This window comes from Sarcophilus harrisii, chromosome 4, assembly GCF_902635505.1.
Source record: "Sarcophilus harrisii chromosome 4, mSarHar1.11, whole genome shotgun sequence".
Lineage (NCBI taxonomy): Eukaryota > Metazoa > Chordata > Mammalia > Dasyuromorphia > Dasyuridae > Sarcophilus > Sarcophilus harrisii.
The window spans coordinates 419443113-419457803 of record NC_045429.1 but is presented as its reverse complement, the minus strand read 5'-3'; the positions used below and the strand labels follow the sequence as shown (position 1 = coordinate 419457803).

The window sequence follows — 14691 nt, the reverse complement described above, 5'->3', positions numbered from 1 at the left end:
GGACAACAAAAGGAAACTGTGGCACAACAAGTGTCACTTCTTCTTTGCAGAAATCCTAACAGGATTTTTTTGCCCACTAAGAAAGATGTCTTCTTAGCAAGCTGTCTTCTTAGGGCAAATAAATCCCCTTTTGCCACAAACTTCTGATTTGTGAATTCTTTTGCAAAGCATCTGTGACATTGACCAGAGGGAATCTCTTACCCCCAATTCTTGCACTTCATAAACTTCACTGGCTTCCTCTTGCTCAATTCTAATTTTCAGAGTTACTTTCATCTTTGACACTCTGTATCTCCTTTTCTAGTTGGTTAACTTTTTTTTTTTCATAATTTTGTTTTTCTTGGATGGCTTTTATTTTTATTTTTTAGTTTTTCCTTAATGTCTCTTATTTGATTTCTAAATTCTTTTTTAAGTTCTTCTTTAAATTTTCTCTGGACTGGGAGCCATTTCACATTACTTTTTGGGGTGGAAGCTTTTTTGTACTTCAGTGTCCTCCTCTGAAGGTGAACCCTGGTCTTCCCTGTTCCCATAGTATGTTTCTATGGTGGGGTGATTTCTTCCTTGCTAGCTCATTTTTTAATAAAAGGTATTAACGTAAGTACCTCTAATCCTGAGGTGGGAGAGGATAGTGTTTCTGGCTTCATTTCAGCTCTCTCCTCTCACCAGGAAGTCCTAACCTAAATCTCCACCTTCCAGCAAGTGCCCCCAGCCATCAGCCTTCCTGCCCCACTGTCGTTGCACTCATGAGTGGGCTGGTTTCCTCTCACCCAAGGACATATCTCAGCAGCACAGCTGGGTCTCACATTTCCAGTCAGCCAAGGTTCACTAAGTCTTCCCAAACTCATAACCAGACTTCTCCAGGCACACCCAGCCATCCCCAGGGGTCCCCAATTTTTGTTTCTGTGGAGCTAGCCCAGAAGTATTTGTACTTCATGAGGATTAATCCCGGCTCCAGGTTTTTCTTCAGATCTTCTAGATTTGTAGCATAATAACCCCTGTTCTGCCCCAATTCTTGATTTTTCTTGATTCTATATTCCCCCTGAGGCACAAGACTATTCTATTTGTGGGGAAAATTGGGAGAGCTTGAAATTTACCAACCTACTCTGCTATCTTCCCAGAATCCCCCCTCAAGAAGTCTAGGTATACACACTATCTATCTATCTACTAATAAATCATGATTTCATGACCTCACAATCAGTTATAAGATCCCATAGGAGTCGCAAACATCCTCAAAAAAGTGGATTTTGAGATGTTGTTCCTCCTCTTTGTTCCTTTTAGTTACTGGTTTGTTCCAGGCACTGTGCCAAACACTGGATACAAAGAAAGGCAAAAGTCCATTTCTGATCTCAAGGAACTCACAGTCTAATAAGGAAAAACACAGTATTTTAAAAGAAGCTGAAAGTGGGGGTGGAAGAAAATTGTGGAGGCAGGCAAAGGATATTAAGGAAGTATGTTTTGTGAGTTGATGTCATCTTGATGTGAGATTCCATAGAGCTTTTTTCCAATCCCTAGTGCCTTCCTTCTATTGATTGTTTCATATAACTTCTCTGTATATGCTTGTTTGTATGTTCCCTTTCCTTCTCCCTCCAGATTGTAAGCTCCTTGGGGACGGTGACTGTCTTTCGCCTTTCTTTATATCCTCAGCCCTTAATACAATTCCTGAAGCATAGTAGGTGCTTGATAAATAATTATTGAGTGTTGGGTAATCTGAATAAGGCTTCTTAACCTTTTTCTACTGGAGACTCCTTTTCACCTGAGAAGTTTTTTATGTGACCCTGAGTATATAGATATATTAAATAGGTCCACAAATCTACAAACATTTAGGTATACACACATCTATCTAACTGTTCTGCTAATAAATCATAATTTCGTGACCTTATATTCAGTTATGAAACCCCATAAGAGTCACAAACCATAGTTTCAGAAGGCTGGAGTCTAGGGTGAATCTCATTTAATTTCAGTTCTGAACCTGAAGCACCAGAATGGTAGTCACACCTAGGCTACTGCAGGTTGTGAATTTCCCTTTGCTTCTCATTTTTTCCTTCTGTGCTTTCTTCCTGAAGCTCATTTTTAACTCTCTCTGTTAACATGGAGTGTAGAGAGATATTCTTCTCTTGTTATTTTGATATTTTTACCTATTAGGACTATTGGAGCTTAAGAGGATGCCAAATGTCTAGCAGAAATCTAATGCTCTAATTAAATCTATCCGCCATATTTCTTTGTCTCTGATCTTCAGATATCTTCCAGTATTTTTTTTTATCACTAGACTCAAGACTTCCTGAGTAATGCATTTAGCTGTTAGTAAACATAAGACACAACAAATGAGCATCTAAATGTAAACAGTACCCATTCCACAAGTAAAAATCTAATTATCTTTTTTTTTTTAATTAATTTATTTATTTTTTAATAGCCTTTTATTTACAGGATATATGCATGGGTAACTTTACAGCATTAACAATTGCCAAACCTCTTGTTCCAATTTTTCACCTCTTACCCCGCCACCCCCTCCCCTAGATGGCAGGATGACCAGTAGATGTTAAATATATTAAAATATAAATTAGATACACAATAAGTATACATGACCAAAACGTTATTTTGCTGTACAAAAAGAATCAGACTCTGCAATATTGTACAATTAGCTTGTGAAGGAAATCAAAAATGCAGGTGTGCATAAATATAGGGATTGGGAATTCAATGTAATGGTTTTTAGTCATCTCCCAGAGTTCTTTTTCTGGGCATAGCTAGTTCAGTTCATTACTGCTCCATTAGAAATGATTTGGTTGATCTCGTTGCTGAGGATGGCCTGGTCCATCAGAACTGGTCATCATATAGTATTGTTGTTGAAGTATATAATGATCTCCTGGTCCTGCTCATTTCACTCAGCAAGAGTTTGTGTAAATCTTTCCAGGCCTTTCTGAAATTATCCTGTTGGTCATTTCTTACAGAACAGTAATATTCCATAATATTCATATACCATAATTTATTCAGCCATTCTCCAACTGATGGACATCCATTCAGTTTCCAGAAAAATCTAATTATCTAATTAAAGCTCCTACCTCTACCAGACAGTAGAGAGAAAGTAGTTGGGAAATTGATTTGTACATGAAGATAATTCACTATATCTTTTCATTTAATACATACCCATCACAATAGGTAAAAATCAATTTGTGCATTGATTAATTAGAGTCTTTCCTATAGATCTATATATAGTGAATGATAAACATGTGTAAAAGACAATGCTGTGCCTCAGTTAAAATTGCCTCTTTATAGTGATTTAAAGAGAAAGGTCTGTTAGGAAATAGGAGACCTTGAATTTTAAGCATACTTTGTCAAATCTAGAAATATTATCATGTATTTATAGGAATTAATAACTGAGAATGGAAAAGCATAGTTAATAGTGATGATAAAAATTACTACTATAATAATAATAATGGCAATTAGCATTTACACGAGCAGTTAGGTGACACAGTGGATAGAATGCCAGGCCTGGAGTTAAGGAGGAACTGAGTTTAAATCAAATATCAGATGCAGTATGATCCCGGGCAAGCCATTTAACCTTGTTTGCCTCAGTTTCCTTGCATGCAGAAGTTGGAAAAGGAAACAGCAAATCCCTCCAGTATCTTTGCCAAGCATCCTCCCCACCCTCAATCAGATACTGACAGAACAACAGCAAACATTTACACAGTGCCTTAAAGTCTGTACAGCACTTTATATTATCTGTTGTTATATGGCATGTTATATCATTTGTTCTTCACAACAGCTCAATGTAGTAGATTTCATTGTTATCTTCATTTTACAGATGACATAACTGAGGCTGAGAGAAGTTACCTAATCACGCAGGGAGTAAAGATTTGGAATTTGAATTGAGATCATCCTGATCCCAAGTTCAGTGCTCTATTCACCCTTAAATATTAGAGAAAGGGAATAGATATTTATAAAGCACTTACTATGTACTGGGTACTGTGCTAAGCACTTTACTAGTATCATCTCATTTGATCCTCACAACAACCCTTTAAGGTGAGTGCTTTTATTATCCTCATTTTACAGATGAGAAAACTGAGGCATACAGCCTTAAGTGACTTGCCCAGGGTCACACAGCTAATAAGTATCTAAATCCAGATTTGAATTTGGATCTTCCTGATTATAGGCCCAGGACTCTGTCTATTCAACGAGCTACATGATTAGAGATGACAAGTCAATTATATCTTTTTTGTTGTTGTTGTTCAGAATCTGCCAGGATTCAAGGAAGAAAATAACTCTGATATAATGCCTGAAGAAGAAATATGTGATGTTGTTTGAATAATGATGGAGATAAAAATGTCATTCTCCTTTTTATTCCCTTTATCAATTGAGAGGCAAAAATACAATATATACATCACAGTTTCATTGCATTAAATGGGTATTTTCTTTTTAAAATTTAATTTTATTGATGCCATTTCATTCACTTCTCTGCATCTGCTCCTCACTCCCAACTGAAACCTTCCTTGTTAGAAATTGAACAATTCAGAGATTTGGAATGCTGGAAAGATGACCACATTTCACATGCAAGAGCCTGTTGAAGATACCAGATAATCTATCTAATTATACCATCCTCTTACCCACATCTCTTCATCTTTTCTACAAGAATAGCATGAGAGATCTCAAATGTTTTACTGTCAAACATTTCCTTGAAATCTGTGTTTTCTACTGTATTTTTAACTAGGAGAATCTGATAACCCTCTTTAAAAAAGAAATTCAAATTAATTTGGAATGAACTATTCTTGAAGGTGGATGCTGACTCTCTGTGATGACCATTTCCTCTTCAGTCTGTGCTTTCTTCCCCCTTTTCCCATGATTTAGCATTCCTGACACTTTTTATAGGATCTTGTTACCCTTTTTAAATTCATTTTTTACTTTTTCTTAAGTATCTGTTGATCATTTACCTTTTCCTTTTCCTCGATAATATTCTCAGTAGAAGGAGGGAGGGAATAAACATTTATTAAGTGTCAAATCTATGCTTGCAGAAAAAGACTATTTTATGAAGACTCACACAAGGCAAGTGCTCACAATGTGGTCAGAAAAAGCAGTATGAGAATATTCTCAAGAGCTCTCTTAAGAATTTTAGAATTAGAACTGAATGTGGATCACAACATAACATTCTCACTCTGCTTGTTCGCTTGCGTTTTGTTTTCTTACTCATTTACTTTCTTTTTTTGATCTGATTTTTCTTGTGCAGCAAGAGAATAGTATAAATATATTTATACACATTAGATTTAACATATATTTTAACATGTTTAACATATATTGGATTGCTTGTCATCTAAGGGAAGGGCTGGGGGGAAAGAAGGGAAAATCTGAAACACAAGGCTATTCAAGGGTCAATGTTGGAAAAGTATCTGTGCATGTGTTTTGAAAATAAAAAGCTTTAAAAATTTAAAAAAAAATTTGGAATTGATTGTATGACATGAGAAGGTTCTGTGCTCTATGAACAAAGCAGAATTGAAGTAGCCCAAGAGAAATGTAAGATACGCAAAATTAAAGAATCTACCCCAAATGTTCATCGGGACTATCTGTGTCCAACCTGTGGCAGAGCCTTCTAAAACTCATATTGGTCTGATCAGCCACAGTGGCTAGTCCAAATTCTGCCCTGCCAGGAAATCATGGGAATTGGGAGGAAACCTTATTGTATTGTTTGAACCTAGGTTAGCCCTCTGTAGCTAGGAAACTGAGCTAAATCCAGAATTGAGTCATAAGATGAAGTTAATGTGGTTCAATTTACACATAACTACTTGCTATCCTCATGTTCTCAATTCCCTTATTTCTCAAATTTCATCATCTTGATTGGGGGAATTCTTTAGATTAATTCAAAAGTCTCCAGATCAAATCATATATTCATTCCTATACCAGTGAAGAATATTAAAACAAAAGGGCAATCCCTCCATACTAACTAGATTAGCAGTACACGAGAGAGACAAAGCAAGGAAATTCCAATCTACTATTAAAAATATTTTGGGATAGAATGTGTGAGACATTCAAAATTGAATGGCTTTTAAAAGTGGTATCTTGAAAAATCACTTAAGGTTAGCTACTTCTAAAATAAGCTACTTATGAAACCATATAATATATGCAAAATGTTTTGCAAAACTTAAAGCACACAAAAATGCTAACTATTATTATTGTTGTCTAACCTTCACTCCATATTCTTTGTTAGAACAATACCTGAATAAAAAAAAAAGCTATTTCATTTTTAGTACAAAATTTTAATATTAAAGCTTTATAATTATGAATTCTTGTGTACATTTAGTCAGTCAAGAATCAAGCCTCAATCTAGGCTACTGCATACACACATGAGAAAAAAAAATGCTCAGGGGATTCTTTACCATAAAGAAAGAATTAATGATGTTAAATTATCTTTCATACTGAACATTGTAAGTTGTTAAGTCATCATTATATATTATGGATTTTATTCACCAGTTTTTTCCAAAAATCATTATTGTAGTTGAATATTACAAGAAAAATGATAGGTAGTAGGTAGTGTTAAAATGGTAGTGGCTTCATTTGTGCACTATTGCATTCAAAAAGCAGCATTACCATGAAGACTATTTAAGAGCCTCCAGTAAGAGGTTTGATGGGGAGCACCATCTCGGAATGATACTTATACTCTTCTATTTGTAATGGGGGCTAACTTGAGGTGGGTCAAAGGGTTTCACTCTCCTCTATTTCCTTAGTTTATCTGATGAAAGCTATTTTCTGGGGAATTTATTTTAAATCTAACTATTAGAACCCCCTTTTCAGTAAAGCTGGTGATAAAGTAACATGTTTTTATTCAGCACACATCTAATATCTTTGACAATCTGACTAGGATGAGAAGTAATGACTATATTTCTACAGTCAAGAGTTCTTCACAGTTTCTGAAAGCCACACAGTACTTCAGCCAACTGGATAGCCACACCCATGAAAGGGTTCTCATCTCATCATCTAAATATAGCATTGTCCTTCTGATGAAAAATAGTGAGAATTTTTCTTGGCTAAAAGTCTGGTTCCTAGTTACCTTCATGATGGAATGTTATCTTCTAGACCACCTTTCATGCCCTGGACAATATAAACTTCCAGGATATTTTTCTCATGAACAGCTTTCCTTCCATTACAATTTTTTCATTTGTCTTTGTGGATGATTTCTTCACCCTACTCCACCCCATGTCCTTGGCATTCCGTGCAAATTAATTGAATATGCTGAACTATTCCAAGTTCTATTTGAAGAATTCTTTTTTTTAAAAAGATATTCATTTTACTTTAATTTATAGAATAAAACAAGTTTGTTTTCAGCACAGTGCCATGGCGGGCTGAGGCAGCAGCCAATGGGATGGCACATAAGTAGATTTTAAAGGGAAAATTTAACCCCAGGGACATGGCTAAGATTTCTGACAAGACATGGCAAAGTGAGACTGCTGGAGACCTCTACAGAAGATGGGTCTCAGGGGTTTGTCATAACTTGGATTTCAGACTGGATGATCTTCCCAGAGGGTGGGACCATGGAATGGAACTGATCTCTATTAGCGCCTTCTCCCTGACTACCTCAGGGATTAATTTTTATCAATTCCTCAGCTAACCACACCTGATATTGAAGACCTCATCAATAGTACAATAAAAAAAGGTTGCACATGAAACTGTAAATCTATTGTGTAAAGCTATTCTTTTTAAATATATAATACAATTATCTTATTCCAATTCCAGTTTCTCTTCACATTTATCATAATTTACATTCTTTACATAATTTTACATTCTACAATTTACAGCCAGTTTTCTTGTCACACCATTAGGAGAATGTTTTTTTACTTCTCTTTTCCCTTGGCATTCTTCCACCTCCTCCAAAAAATAAAGGAAAAATATCACTTGGAAAACCAAAGCTATCACCAGAACCCCTCTCTTTGATGTCTTATTCTCCACCTTTGTCATAGAAATCTCTTTTTTCATTAGTATGCACTTCATAAACTTTAGAAATCCTTTTATACTTTTCTCCTTCATTTGGATTCTTATCCTTATATCTTATCTTGATATTTCAAGGTTAACTTCCTATGTGCCTATTTTAGTTTTTCCTAAGAGATATTGGGTTTTATCTTCAACACACTGTGGTGTGTAAAAGATGAAAGGAGAGTTTTTCTCATCCATGTTCATAACACATGAGTGATATATAAAGTTTTCTATTTGGGACACTAAAAGCTTAAGGAAGAGTTCCTACAAGGTTTCTTGGGCTCTCTTTAAAAATCTTAACAACTTTCATTTGTAGATGTAGGCAAATAAATGGCTAATAGAGCTTTGATCAAAATCAGTAGTGCACTTAATCTGTATTACACACTCAGTACATTTACACTTGAGTAAATTTACCCTACTTTGTCTATAGTACACATATTTGATCTACTTACAATTTGTAAAGCAAGAGAGCTACTGGAATGGTGAGGGAGCTCAAGACTGGACCTGAAATCAATTGAAGGAATTGGAAATGTTTCACCTGGCAAAGAGAAGACTTAAGGAGTAAGGGAGGACATCATAGTGATCTTTAACTATTCAACTAGTTGTGGAAGAGGGATTTGATGTGGTTGGCTTGGCTCTAGAGGACAGACCAAAGAGCAATGAGTAGAGTTTATGGCAGATTTTTAAAAACTTCCAGGTTATTAATAGAGCTATCTAAAAAAGAAATAGGTTGCCCTAGGATATAGTGGTTTTCCCCATCACTGAAAGTCTTCCAGTGAAATCTAGATGTTCCAGGGTCAGGGATTTATACTGGAGAGGACATTCTTGATCTGATGCAAGTAGAACCTAAACTACTTCTGATGATTTTCCAAGCTCTATGAGTCAGTGCCTACCTTCCATGGGATAACTCTACAGATAGCTCTCTTGTCACTAGTTCTTTTACATCGAGATCTTTCAGATGTTCCTCATCTGTTCCATGTCCATCTTGTTTGTCTTCTCTGAATTGTCTCTAATTTGCTCATTACCTTATTAAAATATGACAGTCAGAACTCAAAACCAGTATTAGAGTGGTAAAGTGACCAGGTAGAAGTTATTAGGACCATCTCTTCAGTCATTCTGGCTATCCTGACTCTCTTACTACTCTCTTACTTGCCCAAGATGGCAGTCACTGGAGTTGGCTAGAGCTTCCAATCTTATCAAAGGGCTAGGCTTTTTTCACTGCTTTCTAGCTGTACTTTTCCTTCCACAAAATGCTTTTCAGCAATGCTTCTTTCCTATCTCTTTCTGCACTCCTACAAACTACTTTCTAACTATGCTTCCTATCCTTTCCCACACAGAAATTGCTTTCTAGTTGTGTTTCCTTTCTATCTCCCTCCCCAATCCCATTTATATTTGTGAAGTTAGTTGTTTTTAACTTTATAGGATTTTATCTCTTTGATTATTAAATTTAATCTTATTATAGTAAGATCATCACAGCTTAAGGAGATTTCTTTTACATGCTAATGCATATTAACTACCATGCTCACCTTGTCATTAGGAATGAATGTATAAAGCATTTCTTAAGCATTTTCTCTGTGTAAAGCACTAAGAAAACAGTTTTTTTCCCCAAAAAGTAAGATTGCCTCTGCTCTCAATATTATAATATGCTCCCATATTAATTTAGGGAAAAAACATATGGAAGAGGGGCCAACTGCAGAATGGATAGAAAGACTTGGGTGGTCCTTAGGGTGAAAGAATAGGGTGGATAGTAAACTACCTTCCATTTTCCATATCCGTATCATTTCCAATAATAAAAGCATATCTGTTCTATTGAACCATTGAGCAATGACAAGGATGTTGATGGTGAATACAGGCAGTTTCACTGGCTTTCCTGGACACTGCTTGAACTGAGCTGAACACCTGGTGAGACTGACTTTTCTTGAAGTCCTTCCAATCCATCTTGAGCTAGAGAGTAGTTTCATTCCATCAGACTCTGTTCAGAGATTCAGTTTCATGTGGTTTTTGAGGAAATCTGGGAAAGCTGGAGCAGCTTCCTAGCTTCACTCTGCCATCTTGGCTCCACCCCCAGAATTCGTTCTTTCAGTTCTGATTACACTTGGGAGAAATTTCAGTTGACTATCTATTTTTAACACCCATTTAAAAAATTTATAATTTATTTTAAAAATATGAGTTCTGAATTCTCTCTCTCCATCCAGTCCCTTCCTCACCCATTGAGAAGGCAAGCAATAAGATACTGATTATATATGTGAAATTGATTATATATATTTGAAAATATGTAAAACATTTCCATATTAGCCATGTTTAAAAAAAAAAGAGTAAGAAAAATAAAGTTTAACATCCATTTTTGAAATCTAGTGGTTCCCCTTTAAACTGAATAGTGTGCCAGAAAGCAGGAAGCACTGGCTTATTAGCATGTGCCAAAAAATGCTACCTGGGATAATGTTTTCTGAGTTTGTCTCATTTTCTTCATAAGACTGGAAGCTGTTATAGGTAGGTGCTAATGCCTTCTGTTATCTTCACATAGTGAGCTTTCAGTTGGTGATGATGTTGGCTCTCTAGACTAGAAATCATTTTTGTTGGCTGGGAAGGAGGTGGTATCTCAGATGGGATGATTATATTATCAATATGTTTATAAGATTTTATTCCATTTATCTCTTTTTGTTTTTCAGACTTCGGGAAGTGTGAGTCCATGAAGATATTTGGCTGCATGAACGATTATGTTACACTTTCACCACTTCATCTAAACATAGAGAATTTAAAGAACTGGAAGTTTAACGATATTACCTGGAAGAAAGGGAAAGATAAAGTAGCAGATTGGCAAAAGAATGAAAATGTTATGTACTTTGGATCCTTTCTAAAAAGGGCTACTTTAGACTTGGAATCTGGAAATCTTACCATCTATAATTTAACAAGACCTGATGAAGGGGAATATAAAATAGAATCACTGAATCTTCCACAAGGCAAGGCCGTGTATCTTTATGTTTTAGGTAAGTAGCACATTTATTTTATAGACTTGCTCTGGACTCTAGACTGTGAACCTTTGTGATTTTCCTGATGTGGGCCCTTTCTCTCTACCGAGGAAGATTGCCACATCCTTGTCTTTCAGCAGTAAGTCTTTGTGAGCTGTTGTGGACAAAAATTTTCATCTGCTGGTGATCTGTTTTGTGGTAATAAGTCTGCCCACATCCATAAGGTGTCCTTAGCCATCATTCAATAGACTTCTATCTGATATAGTCAAATTTAGCCAGAATGTGAAATTAGCTAGTAGAATCTTTAAGACCCCAAGGCCACTGTCATATCATACCACACCACAGTGAGATGCTAGAGTTCAGTGAAGGATAAATTTTATTTTGATATTGAAAAGGATACATTTTTTACTATTTTAAGAATTCTTTACAATGAATAATTATGGAAATGAGAAGAATTTGACAGTTACAAAACATTTTGAGAGAGTGGTTCCTTTTCTGGGAGTTTTCTGATCCATGGATTTTGGATGGGGTAGAGAAAGTATGTGTCTGTACTGCTTCCCTCATTGAGGGCAGAGATTGTTTCATGTTTGGTTTTGTATGTCTAGTGTTTGTTATGTGGTAGATGATTAAGTTGTTAGTCATTTTCTGTCATGTCTGACTCTTTATAACCCCATTTGGATTGGTTGATTGGTTGGTTGGTTTTCGACAAAGATAATGGAGGGGTTGGCCATTTCCTTTCTTCAACTCATTTTACAGATGAGGAAACTGAGGCAAACAGGGTTAAGTAACTTGCCCAGAGTCTCACAGCTAGTAAATATCTGAAGTCAGATTTAATTTAGGAAGATGAGTCTTCTTAACTCCAGGCCTGGCACTGCACCATCCAGCTGCAACAGAATAGATAGGAAGTGTTTACTGATCAATTCTTGATTAAACTGATGTGGGTTGTGTAGATGTACTTATATTCTTGAGTGAACAAGAGAAAAGATCTTAAGATCATAGGTGTAAATCTGGAAAGGGCAGCATAAGCCATCGTTTCAACCCTTAGTTGAGGAAACTGATTCAGGAGTTTGAAATCTCTCGTGCAACCATAATCACTGCTAGAATTTTTGACAAACCATGGAAAGGGGGAAACGATGGCAATGCTGACTGGGATCATACAAATTTATGTTACAAAATCTCAACTTCACTGCAGAAAGGTAATCCTTTTATACCTCCCTAATCTGTTCAATATCCGCTCACAAGAGTGGCCACCCCAAACTTCTCCATCTCTTCCTAAGCTTCTCAGGGTACTATCTCATCCCACATTCTTAATTGCTTCAGTCTTCATCAAAAATAATAAGTTATTTCTCAATAACTCTTCCTTCTCTTTTTCTGTTCGTCTCATATCACTCAGATTTCTTCCCCTACTATTTCCTTCTACACCCCTATTTCATAGGTGACCTTTGTTCTTGTCAAGATGAAACCTTCTACATGCATTTTTTATCCCCTTCCATCCCAATTTCTCCAGCAGGTTGCCTCTCTGTCAGCCCCACTCATTTACTAATCTTCAATATCCCTAGCCCCTGGCTCCTTCCTTTTCCTGTGAACATTCCCAGATCTCCATCTTTAAAACAAATATGTATTTGATCTTATACTTCTGCGTGCTAACATACTATATTTTTCTTCCTTTCATGGCTAGAATTCTTGAGAAAGCTGTGCATTCTCAACATTTCCGCTTTGCTCTCTTTCTTTTGTAAGTCTCACTATCTTCATCATTCAACCAAAACTGTTCTCTCTGAAGTTACGATGATATTTTCATTGCCATATCTAAAGACATATCTTAAACCTCATCCTCCTTAACCTCTCTGGGACCTTTGACACTGTCAAACGCCCCCCTCTACTTCTAAATGCTCTAATTTCTATATTTTTTATAACTCTGCTCTTTTACTGCTCCCCATGCTTGCAATACTCTCTCTCCTTCTACTTCCTGGTTTCTTTGGCTTGCATCAAGGCTCAGCTCAAGTCCAGTCTTTTGCAGGAGGCTTTTCCTTGTCTTTCCCTCTTTCTTCTCCCACTTCCCCCCACTTCCATTTGAGATTACCTAACATTTATACCATATAGATAATAATAATAATAGCTAATATTTTATATACCATTCCTACATGCCAGTCACTGTGCTAAGCATTTTATAGCTATCATGCCATTTGTTCCTCATAACAACCTAGGGAAATAGGTATTGATATTATCCTTATCTTTTAATTGAGAAAACTTAGACAAACAAAGCTTAAGTGACTTTACTGGAGTAACATAGTAAGTCTCGAGACTGGATTGAGTGAAAATTGACTCTAAGTCCAGATCTCTGCCCATTATACCACTTTACATGTGTTTTACATCTTCCCATTAGAACTTCTTGAGATCTGGAACCGTGTTTTTGCCTTTCTTTGTATTCTTGGTCAAATGCCCAGCATAGAGTGAGAATATAAATTTCCTCATCACTAAAATGAAGGGCTTGGACCAAAACGCCTGTGAAATTACTTCCAGGTCTAAATTTGGGTTTCTAGGATTTTTGCCCACATCTTTATGTAAATCTGCAAATCCATTTAACATGTTGCAGCCCTTCCCTCTTAGACTATCCATTTGTTCTCTCTATCTCTTTCTACATAACTGGCCTCATATTTACATATATAACTTATTCTTTAAAATACCATCTTTGCTACAGCCTACTTATACCCCCTCTATCTCTTTCCATTGATCTCTGAGTCACTGGTAAGTTTAATTTTTCTGAGATCTTGATGCTCTGTACTTGGTAACCCAGTAGCAACCTTCAAGGAATATTAATGACAAGAGGATGGATTTTCAGGACAGCTAGCCACATGGGATTATGGGAAATGTTACAAAATTTCCTAAATGACATTCTGGTTTCAAGGAAGCTAGATTCATTAAGACAATGAAGTAGCTTGGAAAGGTTGTTGAACTTGGAATTAAGAGATCCTGGATTTGAATCCTATCTCTTACATGTACTCCAAGCATATTGTGAACCTGAAAACATTATATAAATATTAGCTGCTATTAGTTAAGAATTATCCATTTAGAGCTGGGAAAGCTCTTAGAGGTTATTCAGATCCAACTTTCCCATTTTATAGATAAGGAAAATGAGGCACAGTTGACTCTCAGAGTCACAGAGCCAGCAAAGAGCTAAGGCAAGACCTACCTATGGGTCTTCTCGACTCCAAATTTGCTACTCCATCCACCAGGTCGCCCGACTTTTGGTGGTCACATTTTTAGATTTAACTATCCTATAAAACAGATAATTACAGCATCTCAGAGGGATTTCAGACACCAACAAGTCTAATCATACTGGAATGAGAAACCTTTCTCCTCTCTGAAATCTAAAAGTTCAAAGGGATTGCAGAGATTTAATTTCATCTCCTGCCCAATAAAAAATTCCCCACTGTTGTCTTCCTGACAAGTAATCATCCATTCTCTGCTTGAATCTATGCAGTAACGGAAAAGTTCTTGCTCACTACGTATTTTTTCACTTTTTTTTTTTGCCTCATTTAAAAATTATTTTATATTTTATTTTTCTCCATTACATGTTAAAAGCAATTTTTAACATTTTTTTCATTTCTTCAAGATTTCCAAACATTTCTTATGATGTACTTCTTATGATTTATACTTCTTATGATGAATTAAAATCTTTCTGTGGCTGTTATGTTCATATCAGGAATTCCTGTGAGCCTCCACATCAGAAGAACTGGTTTTTCTGGCCCTAAACCAATTTTTTTTCACCCACTGA

General features: G+C 36.1%; 1 protein-coding gene and 1 pseudogene across 2 annotated transcripts in view; one reads left to right on the top strand and one right to left on the bottom strand.

The window, feature by feature from the left end:
- CD58 (CD58 molecule) overlaps window positions 1–14691 on the top strand; it is a 74639-nt gene that overhangs the window by 38885 nt on the left and 21063 nt on the right. For both annotated transcript variants that reach the window (XM_031967364.1, XM_012549631.3), the window contains one exon: window positions 10617–10934. In XM_031967364.1, coding sequence (XP_031823224.1) covers window positions 10637–10934 — 298 coding nt within the window. In that variant the 5' untranslated portion in view covers window positions 10617–10636. The remainder of the gene's footprint in view (window positions 1–10616; window positions 10935–14691) is intronic.
- LOC111720744 lies at window positions 6467–7309 on the bottom strand (annotated as a pseudogene).